This window comes from Mustela putorius, unplaced genomic scaffold (genome assembly GCF_011764305.1).
Source record: "Mustela putorius furo isolate JIRA1106 unplaced genomic scaffold, ASM1176430v1.1 tig00000145_pilon_pilon_pilon, whole genome shotgun sequence".
In the NCBI taxonomy this organism is placed as follows: domain Eukaryota; kingdom Metazoa; phylum Chordata; class Mammalia; order Carnivora; family Mustelidae; genus Mustela; species Mustela putorius.
Window position 1 is genome coordinate 28,098,680 of NW_025421294.1, and position 16,559 is coordinate 28,115,238.

At 34.9% G+C, this 16,559-nt stretch overlaps 1 protein-coding gene across 5 annotated transcripts in view; it reads left to right on the forward strand.

Annotated features, from left to right (window-relative positions):
• The window catches only part of KIF3A (kinesin family member 3A), a 58,502-nt gene extending 43,481 nt beyond the window's left edge, over window positions 1–15,021 (forward strand). The window contains exons 11-19 of one of the 5 annotated variants that reach the window (XM_013052514.2): window positions 1,443–1,451; window positions 4,823–4,979; window positions 5,375–5,555; window positions 6,340–6,450; window positions 6,795–6,920; window positions 8,557–8,610; window positions 8,972–9,040; window positions 9,614–9,738; window positions 11,779–15,021. In XM_013052514.2, the coding sequence (XP_012907968.1) occupies window positions 1,443–1,451; window positions 4,823–4,979; window positions 5,375–5,555; window positions 6,340–6,450; window positions 6,795–6,920; window positions 8,557–8,610; window positions 8,972–9,040; window positions 9,614–9,738; window positions 11,779–11,827 (881 nt within the window). In that variant the 3' untranslated portion in view covers window positions 11,828–15,021. Of the gene's footprint in view, window positions 1–1,442; window positions 1,452–4,822; window positions 4,980–5,374; window positions 5,556–6,339; window positions 6,451–6,794; window positions 6,921–8,556; window positions 8,611–8,971; window positions 9,041–9,613; window positions 9,739–10,152 lie in introns of all 5 variants that reach the window. The other 4 variants (XM_045075520.1, XM_045075521.1, XM_004745002.2 and 1 more) reach the window with 4 other exon arrangements.
• The last annotated feature ends 1,538 nt before the right edge of the window (window positions 15,022–16,559 follow it).

The following is a 16,559-nucleotide window of genomic DNA, read 5'->3' on the forward strand; positions in this document are numbered from 1 at the left end:
ACCGTTTTCTTTCTTGACAACTCTTATATTTTACCAAAACAATTAATTGTATAGGACAATTTATAAAATACAAGAAATTTCCTTAGAAACCATATAGAGTTATTATTTTGTACTATAAACTGTCAGATATGAGAAAATACCTGAGTGGCATTATAATTTAAGTTTCTGTTTTAAAATTTACCTTAATCTTTAAAGTAGTAGTTATGTGAAAATATGTTATGAAATGAGTTCAGTTCATGCAGTTTTAGTCACTGTGTACCTAGCTCATAACATTGACTTCTTCTGTTGTGATGTGGGCGTGTTGGTGAAGTGGAAAAATAGTGTTCCTAGCATGTGGTTGCTGTGTGAACGTGTATGTACCTTCCCTTTTAAAAATACGAATGGCTATTTTTTTTAAGGTGTTCTTTGCTTGAATCATCAGTTGATCATTTACCTCTATGGAATCATAATTACCCTTAACAATCTACTAATAGATTGAATGCAAGTTCGTTATTATACAGGTGTACTTCACTTTATGCAGTTAATTTTTTTTCTGAAAAAATAGCTTATAAATCAAATTGGAAAATCAAATCTTGGGGCACCTGGGTGGCTCAGTGGGTTAAAGCCTCTGCCTTTGGCTCGGGTCATGGTCCCAGGGTCCTGGGATCGAGCCCCGCGTCGGGCTTTCTGCTCAGCAGGGAGCCTGCTTCCTCCTCCCTCTCTCTCTGCCTGCCTCTCTGCCTACTTGTGATCTCTGTCAAATAAAATAAATAAAATCTTAAAAAAAAAAAAAAAAAAAAAAAAAAAAAAAAAAAAAAGAATACCTGGAAAATCAAATCTTTTGGGAGAACTTGCTGTTCTTAATGTTTCTTTATTGTCCTTTTGTTAATCAAATTATCACTGCAAACTGCTATAATCCAATTATCTCTTTAGTTGATTAAGGTTTTTGTGTGGATTTTCTTAAAGGGGAGGCACACCTGTATGGGATCTTTATATTAGAACATTGAATTGGGAAATTCTATAAATTGACAGTGCAAATTTTGCTACTTTTAACTTACTAATTTTTAAAATTGGCTTAATTTCCTGTTTTGTCCTTTTAGATTACTTCCCAGATCTTAGCAGGTTCCCAATTCCATGTGTACCATTAGTATAACCACTTGGTGCTGAACTATTATATTTGCAGGAGTCTGGGAGCTCTTGAGATTGATTTAAATTGTAATCTTAGTCTCAATCTTATTTGCTTAAATTACATCTCTGATTGTGTTGAATTTGCTTTTCTTTTTAACATAAAGCTGTTCTTTTTCAGTTTTGATAATGATTTGATTTATTTCTATATTTATACTATGAATAAATGCTGTTAAACATTTTTCTTTGTTTTACAAAGGAAATAATGTTTTTTTTTTCCTCTTCATCTCTGTGCATATGCTTCCTGTCTACGATTTGCTTACTACTCTTACTGAAAGATCAAGCAGGTTGGTGTGATTGATTTGCACTCCACATGATACAAATTATTTAAACTATAAAGAACTTTGTTATTTAATTGCACTACATTTTTTAAATTTAATTTTTTTCAAGGTAAGTATCTGTCTTTTGTATTTAAAAATATCTTCCAACAGTAGCTTTTTTTAAAAAACCTTTTCTCCTAAATTAAATTAAAAAAAATTCATTTCAGTTTTTGTTTAGGAAGATACTAGGAACATTCTTTTTTTTTTTTTTAAGATTTTATTTATTTATTTCAGACATCGTGAGTAGGCAGAGAGGCAGGCAGAGAGAGAGGGGAGGGGGAAGCAGGCTTCCCGCTGAGCAGAGAGCCCGATGTGGGGCTTGATCCCAGGACCCTGGGACTATGACCTGAGCTGAGGGCAGAGGCTTTAACCTACTGAGCCACCCAGGCGCCCCTAGGAACATTCTTTTTTCCAAATGATCTTTTTAGACAAACAGTTCAGAAGTATTTGAGTGACAGTGACAACTACACTGGATTCTGTAGACTTAACTGACAAAATAGACAAATATAACACCAGAAGCAGATGACATGACATGATCTTTTTTCCTAAATTTTTAAAGACCCATTAAGCCAAATTTTGGTAATACAAATATAAATGATTTTCACTTTCAAGCATTTTTTTTTTTTTAAAGCAAGGAATCAAATGTGTGGTTACTTATGCCCATGAGTGCTCATGTAATGAAAATAAAATTCACTTAATCTTCCTGAAATTCTTCCCTTTAACCTTATCTTGCCAAAGTTCATTTTGACAGTTTTGGTTGGAACACATGGTGAAGGCAACTAAAAGTATTACTACTCCTGTTTGGCTTAATTAAATACTATATAACATCACCATTTTTTTTTTTTTAGATTTATTTACCTGAAATTTTGTGTTGAATTGTGTCATGCATTATTAAAAGAAGGGTTTTTGGGTGGTTTGTTTAAGATTTTTAGAAAATCTTTAAGAGAAAACCAATACAATCTGAAAGTGACTTTTAGTGATATCATGATTTTAAGTGCCTGGTTAGGAAAGTTGGAATATATTCACATTTAGCCTAATTTATTATTTGGAGAGAAATACAATGATTTATCTGAATAATACTGACTAGAAATTCTGTTACTTAAAATATTAGACTTTTGAAACTGAACCTAGCTATAAATGCATGGTATTCTTTATGAGAATTTTGTAGAAGCACAGTAAGATTTTTGCTGCTAAAGCATCAGTGGGAAAATACTACCTGAATGGTTTTGAATAACTAATGCAGTTCAGGCCTGGTAGTAATTCATCAAAAGGTTGTGCTTTTGTATTTCTACATGTAATATATATATATATTTTTACTGCCTCTTAATGGGGTTGGAGACTGCAGGTTGTTAACTGCTAACCAAACAGTTGGAACTCTACAAGCCTAAAAATTAATGTGCATATATTTATCACATCATTTCGACTCTATTGTTAGTGTGTGTATCCGTGTCTTCGTATAGAGGTTTTTTTTGTCTTAACATACTTGCCATTAAAAAATATTTGTAATTCTGAGGTGGAAAGTAAGTTATGATTTTTAAATGCACACACTTTATTCATTTATTTATTTATTTTTAAAGATTTTATTTTTACCTAGTTTCTGTACCCAACATGGGGTTCGAACTCACGATCCGAAGATAAAGAGTCTCATGTTCTGCCAACTTATCAGCCAGGCACTGTCTGCATGCATTTAACTTTATCCTTGAATTTACACTTTTCCCACTCAGATTTCTTAGAAATAGTACTACTGATCAGAAATCCTTTCTAGGAGTTCATGGGAAAAGGAATTAGATTACTTAAAAATAAAATTTTTTAACAGCATAACTCAGGACATTCAATACAGGTGACTGTGCCAAAGAAGCCAACACATTCAGTCTACATTCTGACTTTTGGAATGCAATGAATCACACCACACCAAAGCATGAATTTGGATCAGTGCTCTTATTTACTCTTTTATTGAACTGACTTGTTTTGTGGCTTAAGTTTGCTTTAGACCTTTATTTCTATAGAAATGAAGGGATATATTTTAAAACCTTGGGTTTGTTTTTTTAATATAATTGTATCCTAAAGATTTAAAGTCTATGAATAATTCTTCATCTCATGGTTCCTGAAAGTATATATTCAGATATATACCTGCACCCGCATTATCTTTCAGTTTTCTTTCCTTGTTAGCAGTAGGGGCTAGCTTTTGGGTGGAGACATTAACGATTTATAGACTCCTCAGGTTTATATTCTTCTGTGGTCCTTTGGGAAGGAAGTTAAGAATGACAGAAAGCTTTCAGGAGAGCCTCATACCAATTCTATGAAAAGTTTGATTGTTTTTCTAAGGAAAGTATGTTTCAAAGAAATTATATTACCAGAAATGAATTATATTTGACTCAGTTTCATAACCAGTTTAATAACCTATTTTTTAATTTTCTCTTTTTGGTTTTTCATTTTAATTTCATGATTTTCTAATTCATTCAGTTAGCTTTTACTGAACATCTGTTGTGTGTATATGAAACACTCTGCTAGGCACTATAGTCAAAATAATCAATTGGAAGCCATATTTCCAGCTTTATTATTTGGTAGTATTTCTACTTTTATTTGATATTTAGCATATTTAAAATGGTTTAGGTTCAGGATCCCGAGTTTGACAATAGTAACAAGCTGTTTTAGTTGCTCATTTAAGATAGATGATATAGATCATGGTAGCTCAGCAACTGTAAAATGCCTGGTTAATTATAACATAGCCATTATATAATTAGTATAGAACTTCATCCTTTAAGGTATACTATGAGATGAAATGCTTCCAAATAATTTTATTAGACATACATTTTAGGAAAACTCTGAAGATATATATTATGAACTTGTTGCTATAAATTTGGCCTTGACACGCTTGTCTGTGCAATTTATGTCTATATGTGACTTCGGTTTGTTCATTTGTTTTAATAAATTTTGGGGGGGCATTTTGGGAAGCCACTTGATTTTGTACCTACCTAGTTATCATAAAAAAATAACTAATCTTACTGCTTTTTTGAACATATATCTTTTTTGGGGACCCATAGATCTTTGGCTTTTTAAATTTGGCCCTTTATTAACCTTTCTCTTTCTTTTCCTTTACTTACCTGCTTTGCTTCTCTTTCACATACTTTTGTTCTTAGTTATCATTGCACAGTTATACAACATTTTGTTTAGCAAAGTTATTCTAGGAACATAATAGAAATCAAATATTTATTTGATTTCCTTAAAATGTTGATATTTTGTATTATTGAGGAATGTATCTTATAAATTGAAAATAATTTATAGAATTCTAAAAAACTGGCTTTAAAGTGATTGTTGGAATTAAATGACTCATATAGGTAAAAAGAAAGTGTCCCCAGATAAGATGGTTGAAATGCAGGCAAAAATTGATGAGGAGAGAAAAGCACTTGAAACAAAGCTTGATATGGAAGAAGAAGAAAGAAACAAGGCTAGAGCTGAATTAGAGAAACGGGAGAAAGATCTTCTTAAGGCCCAGTGAGTATTACTTAATTGAGTTGGATTCGTGATTTAAATTTCCAATATTTTGCATAGGATATATGAGAGAGAATTGAATACTAATTAAAAGCTTGATTTTTGTCTCCAGAATAGCTTTTTTGGATAGAGGGTTTTGCTTTATGTGTTCTATTTCCAAAAATTACATCTGTTTTTATTATTTCATCTCTATGTAAGAAGAAAATTACCAGTGAATTTGGATGTTATAGATTAAATCATAAGTTAATTTATACTACCCTGTGATATAATCTGATAGAGTTGTTACATAATTATATCTCAGTTTTGAAATTTTGCATCCAAATACCTAAAAAAGTTTTGGGAAATGATATTGGTAGAATAGTGAATAATTGATGGTGGTTCTCATTTTTAATCAACAGACAAGAACATCAGTCTTTACTAGAGAAATTATCTGCACTGGAGAAGAAGGTAATTGTGGGTGGTGTTGATTTGTTGGCAAAAGCTGAGGAACAAGAGAAACTCCTTGAAGAATCGAATATGGAACTGGAAGAACGGAGGAAAAGAGCAGAGCAACTTCGCAGAGAACTTGAGGAAAAAGAGGTAATGTGACTTTCTGGTTTTGGTTGACACTTTTCCTTAAGTATTTAACTCCTCTAGTGAAAAGCTTTATATCCATCGTCTTTAATTAAGTATAGTGGACACACAGTGTTAGACTAGTTTCAGATGTACAACTTCAGATGTAGAGTGATTAAACTTCTCTATATGTTATTCTGTGCTCACCACAAGTGTAATTGTCATCTGATACCATATAATCCTATTACAGTATTATGGACTGTATTCCCTATGCCGTACCTTTCATTCCCACAACTTATTCTGTACCTCCCACTCCCCTTCACCCATTTTCCTTTCTCCCCCCAGACCCAGGCATCAGTTTGTTTTCTATAGTGCTGGGTCTGTTTCTGCTTTTTGTTTATCTCTTTGTTCATTTGTTTGGTTTTTTAGATTGTACATATAAATGAAATCATATAGTATTTGTCTTGTATCTATAATCTTAGTAAAATTTTAAAGCAGATCTGTGAATTGTTTTGAAAAAATATTAGTTGCCCAAGATTTTTATCATTTGTTATAGAATTTTTTTTTAAGATATTATTTATTTGACAGAGATCAGAAGTAGGCAGAGTAGAGGCAGAGAGAAAGGAAGGGAAGCAGGCTCCCTGCTGAGCAGAGAGCCCAATGCTGGGCTCAATCCCAGGACCCTGAGATCACGACCTGAGCCGAAGGCAGAGGCCTTAATCCACTGAGCCACCCAGGCGCCCCTCATTTGTTAAATAATTAAATTTTCAATTTAATGAAGAAAATTCTGATGTCTGTTTTTTTGTTGTAGCAAGAACGCTTGGATATTGAAGAAAAGTATACCAGCTTGCAAGAGGAAGCACAGGGAAAAACCAAGAAATTAAAGAAAGTTTGGACTATGCTGATGGCTGCCAAATCAGAGGTTGGTTTCCTAGAAATTACCTATAAATGTAGCTCGGAATTTAAAAAAAATTTTTTTTCTTTGAGTAAGTATGATTAAAAATCTTTAAGAGATCTTAACGTATGCTTACAATCTTAAAGAAAAAACATTTTTATAGCTAAAATTTTAGCTATTAAACTATAGTATGTATTTCCAACCTTAAAAACACGGGAATAGACAGTAATGGGTAGTGTCATTCTGTCTATTGTTTGTGAAGGAACTGAGTAAGCTCTTACAGGGTTTCTTAGGCCAGTGCCTATATCAGTTGGAACTATCTTATATTTAAAATCTTGTTTGCCCTTAATATTTCATTGGTTTTCTGGTAGATGGCTGATCTCCAACAGGAGCATCAGAGGGAAATTGAAGGCTTACTGGAGAATATTCGACAACTTAGCCGGGAGCTCCGACTTCAGATGCTTATCATTGATAACTTCATACCTCAAGATTATCAGGTAAGAGGGAAGTTCTCTGTTTTAGATATTACATCACTGACTGGGGTGGAGAAATAAGGAATGTAAATTCTAATTTAATTGATGGTAAGTATTTACATTTTAGTTGTTGACAGTAAAATTTTTCTTGAACTAATGCTATCACATTTCTGCTATTAACTTAATACATAATTCTCTGAGTATATAAGTAAGAATTTCTCAGCCCTTTGGAAGAACCTAGATTTATGTAATTGCATTCAGAATCAAGGTATAGGTCCTATTTTTACATTCAATATAATTAATCCTATAAATAGAATAAACAAAACTCCTTTGCTAATTTTTCTCCCTGCTTATGGATACCAAGTGTGTGTGTGTGCGTCTATGTGGTTATGGTGTGGTGTATATGATAAAATAAACATGGTATAAAATTTACCTCCCCTACCCCCCCAGCCCAGCCCCCTAAAATTTGCCTTTTTAAACTATTTTTAAGAATATGGTTCAGGGGTGCCTGGGTGGCTCAGTCAGTTAAGCGTCTGACTCTTGATTTCAGCTCAGGTCATGATCTCAGAGTTGTGAGATTGAGCCCTGTGTCTGGCTCTATGCTCAGCAGGGAGTGTGCTTGATATTCTTTTTCTCCCTCTGCCCTTCCCTCCTCTGTTTTTCTCTATCTCCCTCTCTCTCTCCAAAATAAATAAATCTTGAAAGAGGAAAAAAAAAAGAATACAGTTCAGTGACATTAAGTATATTCACAGTGTTTTGCAGTCACTACCATCCATCTCCAGATGGATGCTGATTCTTTTTTTTTTTTTTTAAAGATTTTATTTATTTATTTGACAGACAGAGATCACAGGTAGGCAGAGAGGCAGGCAGAGAGAGAGGAGGAAGCAGGCTCCCTGCGGAGCAGAGAGCCCGATGTGGGGCTCGATCCCAGGACCCCTGGGATCATGACCTGAGCTGAAGGCAGAGGCTTTAACCCACTGAGCCACCCAGGCACCCCCGGATGCTGATTCTTAATTCTAGTATAACTTTAAAATCTCAGCCTTTCCTTCTCAGCCTTTCTTTTTCTTTACTCAAAATTTCCATTTTTCTAGTACATTTTAGTAAACCTTAATATACTGGTTTTTCAAAAAACTGAGACTCTATATAGCTTAAAGATTTTTTTCTGAAAATAAGCCTTAATATTTTTTTCCTCTGGATGCACAGAATTAATTATTGGTTAATGGTGTGTTCTCCTTATTGGTCTTTGAGTGACCTGGTTTTATTTAGTTGGTTAGTTTTTGTCTGTATGTTTGTTTTGGTTATTTTGTAGTGAACTTGTCATGAGTAACAAAAGCAAATACCATGACAGTGTCCTACTTCTAACCAAATGGTTTCCCTCTTCTCTCTTCCATCCCTTTGCCTCTTCCAACTCAAGGTAACCATCATCCTGAATCCCATGTTCTCCATGTTCTTTCCTTGCTTTTTGTGTAAGAACATAGTTTACTAGCATTTACATGTATTCTTTCAAAGTCTGTATTTTTAAATGTATAAAAAAAGTTATAATGCCGTATATAATGTTTTGAGGCATCTTTTTTTACTTAGGATTTTAGTTTTGTGAATATTTTCCAGTATTTTAAATGTTATTAAACATTAAAAGTAGACCATCTTTGACTCTTAAAAGGAAATGATTGAAAACTACGTCCACTGGAATGAAGACATAGGAGAATGGCAGCTAGTGAGTATTACCTTCATTCTTTCCTGAAATCCTTATGGACTGTTTCCTATAGACTGGATCTATGCTGGGCTATAGGGGGAGAGAGATGGTTCCGAGAATGAATCAGATGAGACTCCACAGGAGTGCATAAGATGTTTTCCTAATTAACTATATTATAACACACAAACTTTTCAGGGGAAATGGTATAGTTTGGGGCTTCATAGGACTGTATGACCTGTAAATCCCTTTCTTTTCCAGCCTTCAAGTTTTGAGCACGTTTTATGACTGTAACATTAGTATATCTCAAAATAATTTGCCTTATTTATAGTATAACTGCTAATTAAGACATTTTTCCTTCCTCCCCTTTTTCTTCTTTTTTGAGAAATGTGTTGCCTACACAGGAAATAACATGAGAAAGCAGACTCCAGCTCCTGATAAAAAAGAGAAAGATGTAAGAATGCTTTTTTTTTTTTTAAATATAACTACAGTTCCTTTATTAGGAATGTGGGTCACTAAATTGTGTTATCAGTAGGATATAAATTAATCAGCTCTGCTGAAAAATAGGCAGATCTCCTGGGAAGAGAAGCCCCAGAGGGGTGATAGAGGACGTTTCTGCTCCCCTCAGTCACGAGGGCAGGCTTATGCTTTGTATGACACAAGGGGCATGGCGGCTTCTTCAGAGCACTCTTCACCACCTCTCCAGGCTGTGGGGGAAATAGAGACCAGAATGGGTCTGTACTTCTCCAAGCTAGTCCTTGACTTGCATCAGTAAGAGCAGCAGCTGCAGGGAAAACAGCAGCAGTTTCCTACAAAGGAGTTTATAGTGTGTCAGGGTTTCTTCTTTACCACCCCTTGGTGAATACATTTGAGACAAATGGCATTAGAAGAAGATATCCTTGGACATTTCTTTGGTCTTTTGTTCTGCAGATTTTTTCTAGGAGTTTGTTCAGTATTTTACATCTTCCTGCCACGCCTGGTTTAAATCAGTCCTATAAGAGTGTTTTGTGTTTGTTCCTTTACTTAGCCCTTTGAAGTGGACCTTTCCCATGTGTATCTTGCCTACACAGAGGAGAGCCTCCGGCAGTCCTTGATGAAATTAGAGAGGCCACGGACTTCGAAGGGGAAAGCAAGGCCAAAGACAGGGCGAAGGTAAGGATGGCCTTTCAGCACTAGGAAATGGAGGCAGCGGGATATTCAAAGTAGCACATTTAGAGGAAATTTAGGTACGGACTTCAAAGGGGAAAGCAAGGCCAAAGACAGGGCGAAGGTAAGGATGGTCTTTCAGCACTAGGAAATTGAGGCAGCAGGATATTTAAAGTAGCACATTTAGAGGAGATTTAGTTAATGTAATATTTTAGCTCTATTTGCTACATTTTAGATGTATTTAAATAAATATTAGAGTCCTTATGTAGTTATGATTTGAGTAAGTAAAAACTAAAGAATTAAGTCTTCCAACTCCTTTAGCCCTCCTCAGTAATAGTTTATTTTTAATTTTCTTTGTTATAACCAAATGTATTAGATAATAGAAGTCATCTATTATCTTAATCCCTTAATTCTTAATAGTAATTCTTCCAGTGAGATGCTGATTGATTTGCCTGGTCAACTCCCAAGGTCTTGTACTTGCTGTCTTGTTTTTCTATCAGAAACATTGCCCCAAGAACCTTGACCTTCTCAGTCATCAGTTAAAGAAAATTTGTCTGCCCATCTTTCCCTGTCTTTTGAGTGCTGATTTTGACTGTTGAGTAGTCTCTATGTATCATAACAAGCCCAGGGAAATCAGGGCTGGAGCTTATTTCTTCTCTCCCTTCCCTATATCAGGTACTATTATGCTTATTTAAACTGATTGTAATACTTGGGTCTCCTGGAATGATAGGAAACAATAAGCTTATTTATCCCCCTGCCTTTGAGTATAGAAACTTCCGAGTTACATGTAAGATGAAGTTGTATGGTTTTAATACTTTTGTGTTACATCATATCATAGGTATAACCTAACATTTATAAATTTGGTATAGTTGAACTCCGGAGGAATCAGCATTTTAAAAGTGTACAAGGTTTTACCTTTTTTAGCATTTAGGTGCCAGTTGTTAAAAACTTTTCATATGTCAGTGGAAGCCAGGTGTGTAATATTTAGTGAATGAAGAAATCAGAGAAATAGAAATTCTATTAGGTATTTTTCCCTCCATTTTTTAATAGAGATATTTTTCTATTAATTCTGTGGTTAACAAGAAAAATTACAGTGCAAGGGTGATGATAAGCGGTAAGGCAGTTGGCCTTGGCGTAAGAGAGAAATAGGCAGTGGCTGGGACTGGGGCAAAGTGGAGAGTGGTCTGTCTGAAGTAAGTGGCTGCTACCCTGTTCCTAGTTAGTTTGGGGAATAAAGGGCCTGTTGTTTCTGGATCTTCTTGTTTCAAAGGAGGAGCCAGAAATCCAGATTATTTACATGACATTTCATAGTTTTTAGTCACTCTTTTTTAACCACAAGGACCTAAAACAAACAATTTGATAAGCATTCAGAATGCTCACTTAAAAATATTTATTTTGTGGTTTAACATTAAAAAATTCACCTACATTAGATGAGCCACATTTATTCTCTGCATACCAGAATTAGCCTTCTGTATTACAAAAACAATAGATGGCCCTAAACATAGGTAAATATACATAATATAAGGCTTATTGGTATTGCGTTACTTTACCTGATAATGTTCAATGGGATATTCTCATTAGAAAAGCACAGTTCAGTGTGCCAAGCAAAATTCCAGTGAACACAGAACATTCATGTGCACATCATCTGTAAGGTGTTACTTCAGATGATTTCTGTCTCTTTTCTTCACTGAATGAATCTGGACCTTCAGCATGCCCCAGAACAGATAATCGAGGGATTTGGGTCTGACAAGCATGCAGCCCACTTGGCTTGGCCTGTCTAGTCCAATTTTAGAAGTTTTCATCCATTCAATCCCTTACATTCTGGTTGAGAGTATGGAGTGCCGTGCTCCTGCTCCTATTTTAGGCTACTTCCCCTGGCCTAAAAAGGTGGGCTTTAATTGATCTCTTAACATAGTCAGACATGGCAAACTTTGGCCTGTTTTTAGACCTTATGGCCACCCTGTATTATCTGCTACCTAATGTAAAGTGCTTGCATTCGGTCTTCTAGGAAGGCATTCATGTTTTCTTTTTCTCTCCTCCAAACAGAAAGCGTTCTGCAAAGCCTGAAACTGTAATTGACTCTTTACTTCAGTAAATGTTACAGACTTAAAGTCACAATAAAAATTAGTGATAGTCTTATGCCTGGACAAAATCTTTACTTAAAACCCTGAAGACTATTCTGTAATTTCAAATAACGGAAGCTGTAAGTCATGGAGTAAGACTGGAACTAATGAATTGCCTAATAAATCTTAGTATACATATTATTGTCATATTAAAATTGTACAACAGGTAATTCTTCAAATTGTCATATTGTACTCCAGTTTATACTGTGCCGGGAAGTTGGGGGAGGAGCTCATACTACAGAGAGTTGCAGTTTAAATATATACATAAATCTGCTAGTGATTTATTCAACTGCTGTAATAATTAGGTAACTAGATAGTTAAAATAGAAGAAAAACGTAAGCCCTGTTTTGCATACAGAAAGTAGCAGATCTCATTGTCCTGTGTCGTGCTGTCATATATGAATGTGTGGGCTGCACATCTAAGACATTATTCGATCCTAATACCTGCCTGGCCTGTTCAAAAATGTTCTAATTTTTATACTAATATTCATTTTGTTTTAAGTATAAGATAACTCCTCTTACTGATCTTTAGAAAATTTTATAATTCAACAGTCACTCTTTAGAAGTATACATGTTTAAAATACAAAAGCTGGAAATATGTTTCTTCTGGACCTCTTAACTTTTTTGCCTCTTCATATCAAATGCACCTTTTTTGTTCTGGTTTTATGTTTTCTTGAAGCATTGAATTTGTATGTAGATAGGAGTCAGAATTGCAGAAAATTAAGCTAATATTGGTCACTGATCTTTGCCCATATGTGTATATTTTCTAAAACTGAATTTGAATTGTGACTAATGGATGCTTGCTTTCTTGTGTCTGAGTTTTAAATTGTGTTGGAAATTGCTTTGTATCTCCCAACTGAGAAAGGTTTCCATTTTTCACAAAATGCAACCAAAGCAGAAAATATATATGTCCTTTAATTCTTTGGCTTTAAAACACTTTGTTTTGTTTTTATTCATATTTTATAAAAAGGAAATATTTTTCCCTGAATTTCTTTTATTGACAACTCCCAGTTAGAGTATATTCGTCTAAAAATAAGAAATTTTTTTATTTTATAGTAAATAAGTTGTAATAGAATTGTTCTCATATTAGCTGCTTACAAAATGTTAAATTTTTTGTAAGTTTAGCTACTCCTAAACCACTTAATATTATATCTTTTATGGGTTTTAAAATTATGTAATCAGCCCTGAAGTCCATTGGTTGCAAGTTTGAGACTTGAAGTAAGTATTTACTAAGTGAACAGTATTTTAGTAATTTTGGTTAAATTTTGGTTTGTAGTCACAAAGCTGTGTACAGAGGGCGGGTAAGCAAAGGTGGCATACTTGTGAGGTGGTCCCTAAATTTAAAGTGCATCCCAAAGGTGGTGTACTAAATGTCCTACGTATAGTGAATATTTTCTAGGTAGTAAGAATTGCATTTAACTGGCAGCATTTTCTTTGTAATGTGTAAGATAGTTAGAAGTTTATGACTTCCTTGGGGCATTGTTTAAGTACTGTGAAAACTAGAGGTAAATTTGTGTCTTATAAAACTTTGTGTGCACAGAATATCTTGGCAATTGTAGGGCACATTGAACTATTAGTAGTTGCTCTAAAGAAATCTTAATTTTACCAGTAGAAAAAACAGATGCCAGCTTCTTTTTAAAAGTCCTTATTTCTAGCCTTTAACCATCCAGTTAATAGGAAAGGAATTACTTTATTTTTATTTGAGTTGAGTTGACATCGTGTTAAATTAGTTTCAGGTGGGCAAAATAGTGATTCACCTGCTCTGTTATGCTGTGCTCACCACAAGCGTAGCTCCCATCTGTCACCACACAGCGCTCTTAAAATATCATTGACTGTATTTCCTTTGCTGTGGGATAGGGGTAACTTTTGCTTTAAGCTTATTTAAAACATAGGACATTCAAGCCAGTATGTTAGAGTTATTTTTCTGTACCACTTCTGCTGCAGTAACAAAAAGAAACCTGTAAAAAGTCAAAACCTCGAGGAATTTACAAAACAGGCCGCTTTAGTTTGTTTTTTTTTTTAAACATTTACAGTAGAACTGATTATACCTGATGTATTTTACATATTTATTTTATGAAATACCAAAACAAGATATTCAAGTCAGGCTTGAATATCCATATGAAAACATGGGATACTGACTTTAGTGATAGTCGTTTAGCTTTAATCATAGCAATTCTGTGGTTTCTTCATGTGTACTGTGTCTCTGTCCATAAAATGAAATATTTTGTAACTTCAGTGTTAATTTAACGAAAGGATATGAAGATAAAGAAACCTCATTATTTGAAATAAATAGGCAAATTTTAAATGAGTGCACATATAAATAGGTTGTTGAGTGCATATTTTCTCTTTAATTTAAAGAAGTAAGTTTATTTATTAAAAGGAGCCTTGGTAGAATGTGAACTGTGATATGTTCTTTAATAAACCTTGTTTTAAAACCTCAATTATATATACTAATAATTAGAATATCAAAATATAGTAGTACCCCCCATTCTTATTTAGATTCTTCTAAAATAAAAGCTTAATCAAGGTATGGGGGTGGGGCCTGCATCTTGTGTTTATCTGGCAAGTAGAGTCCATTTGCCAAGGTAGGTCTTCTTTTTTCTGGAAAAAGGGGACCTTTTTTGCAGCAAGAAATTTAAGATTACCTTGGGGGAGGGAGGCAGTGCTACTTTATCTGTAACATGTTTTTAAAAGTTACGATTATGGACTTTGGGTTGTTGTTGTTTTCAGTCTTTTTAAAAATATCTTTCCCCTTAGCTCTTATATTAAGGGAAATCCCTCTCTTTCCTACAGAGCTGTGAATTAAGGAATGGGTAGAGTTTACATTTAAGCACGCCAGTGTCTGCCCAGTTTCTTAATGTATACATTTGTTTTTCTTTTTAGTGATTCTTTGTTCTTAATTGCTACTAGAAAACATAGATCTTCCTAGTGCCTTTCAACTTATACTATAGTTTGATTAATTTAAATCATTAATAACTTCAGTAGGATTACTATAATACTGTATACTGGCCAAACTTGTAAATCCTATAATAAGTTTGTTGCATTAATTTCAAAAGCCACACTTTCATTGTATTTTATGTATAAATTGTATTTGTTCAAGTTGTATATATTGATATTGTATGTATACATGCAGCATGGTTAAGTTAGAAATAAAAATCTTTACCTAATACCTGTAGTGGTGGTCTGCTTCTTTCCTGAACTGTCTTGTATTTATGTCCATCCTGATATTAGTAGGTATCTGAATTTTGTATAGCTGAGAGATCCCTGTGTCATTTAACACCCCAAGCATTTCATGTTGTGAGTCTTGAAACAAATTATTATGAAACACAAACCTGGGAGAAAGGTTTTAAACTGTGCTTCTTCTGGGGCACCTGGGTGGGTCAGTTGGTTAAGTGTCAGCCTTCAACTCAGGTCGGGATCCCAGGGTCCTGGGCTCCCTGCTCAGTGGGGAGTCTGCTTCTTCCTCTCCCTCTGCTTTCCACTTGTGCTTGCAATCTCTTTCTCTCTCTACTAGTGCTCTCTCAAACAAAATCTTTTTTAAAAAAGTAAAATGTGCTTCTAATTTACAGCATTTATTTTTGGGGTGCCTGAGTAGCTCATTCATTTAAGCGTCCCACTCTTGATTTTTGCTCAGGTCATGATCTCAAGGTCATGTGATAGTGCCCTGTGTCGGGCTCTCTGCTGGGCATAGAGCTTAAAATTCTCTTTCCTTCTCCTTCTGCCCCCCACCCACACTGCATTCTTTCTCTCTTAAAAAACAACAAGAACAACTTATTTTACCAAAAATATCTTTATCCAAATTTTGTTGTCCTTTTCACTTAGTATTTGAGATAGTATTTGAGAACAGAAACTTAAAGAGGTGTGTATGTAAAATATATCTGACTAAAAGGTAAAGGAGACATTTCTTAGTGCTAAGATACAGTGATCTCTTCCAGAAATTTTGAATGAGCTTAATCTGCAAAACAAAACATTGCTTGAATTGTTGTTAATTATGTATTCTTGTAGCAGATGTTTATTAATTAGCAGGCTCCGTCCTGGGTGGCCTTAAGAAAGTCACGGCAGACACTGAGAAGTTTTGATTCGTCAGCAAGTCTCAGGGGACTTAAATGTGCTTTTGCATAGGAGACTCCTCTGGCCCTTTTGAGGCTTGCTCTCTTCCTCTTCCCAACTGCTAACTTAGGTCACACTCCTACAGTGTGTGGAACATGAAAACGAGATGAAAGGCCTGCCATGGCCTAAGCAAGAGAATAAATAGTGTTGCCTTCATATCTTCTGCCCATCCTCCCCAGCCGAGTTTTGGAGCTCCGACACTTTCACCAAGCCATACCACTAAGGCACGCCTGCAGGAAACCTGTGTGGTCAGGATGCTGCTGAGGACACGGTCTGTCCCAAGGAAGACCCTGGAGAAAGCTCTCTTAAAAAAACAAGTGCAAGAACAAAACAAAACAAAAAACTTAGCCCAGGACCAGCCTAGGGGACCACAGTTAGCCAGGGCTTGCCAGAACTGTCCTGAAGCCACAGCCTAAACTTAAAGTGTGTTGGAGGAGCCTCTAAACACATTTGTTACAACAGTAGCTGCTCACTCTTAGGCTGTTTCATTTGCAAAGCAAATCAGGTCTTCAGTCCTCCTTCAGAAGTTGAACAAATGTGTGGGAAAATGATTATGAAGAGGCTACTTCAAAAAGAACCTGTTTCCTCTCAGCAT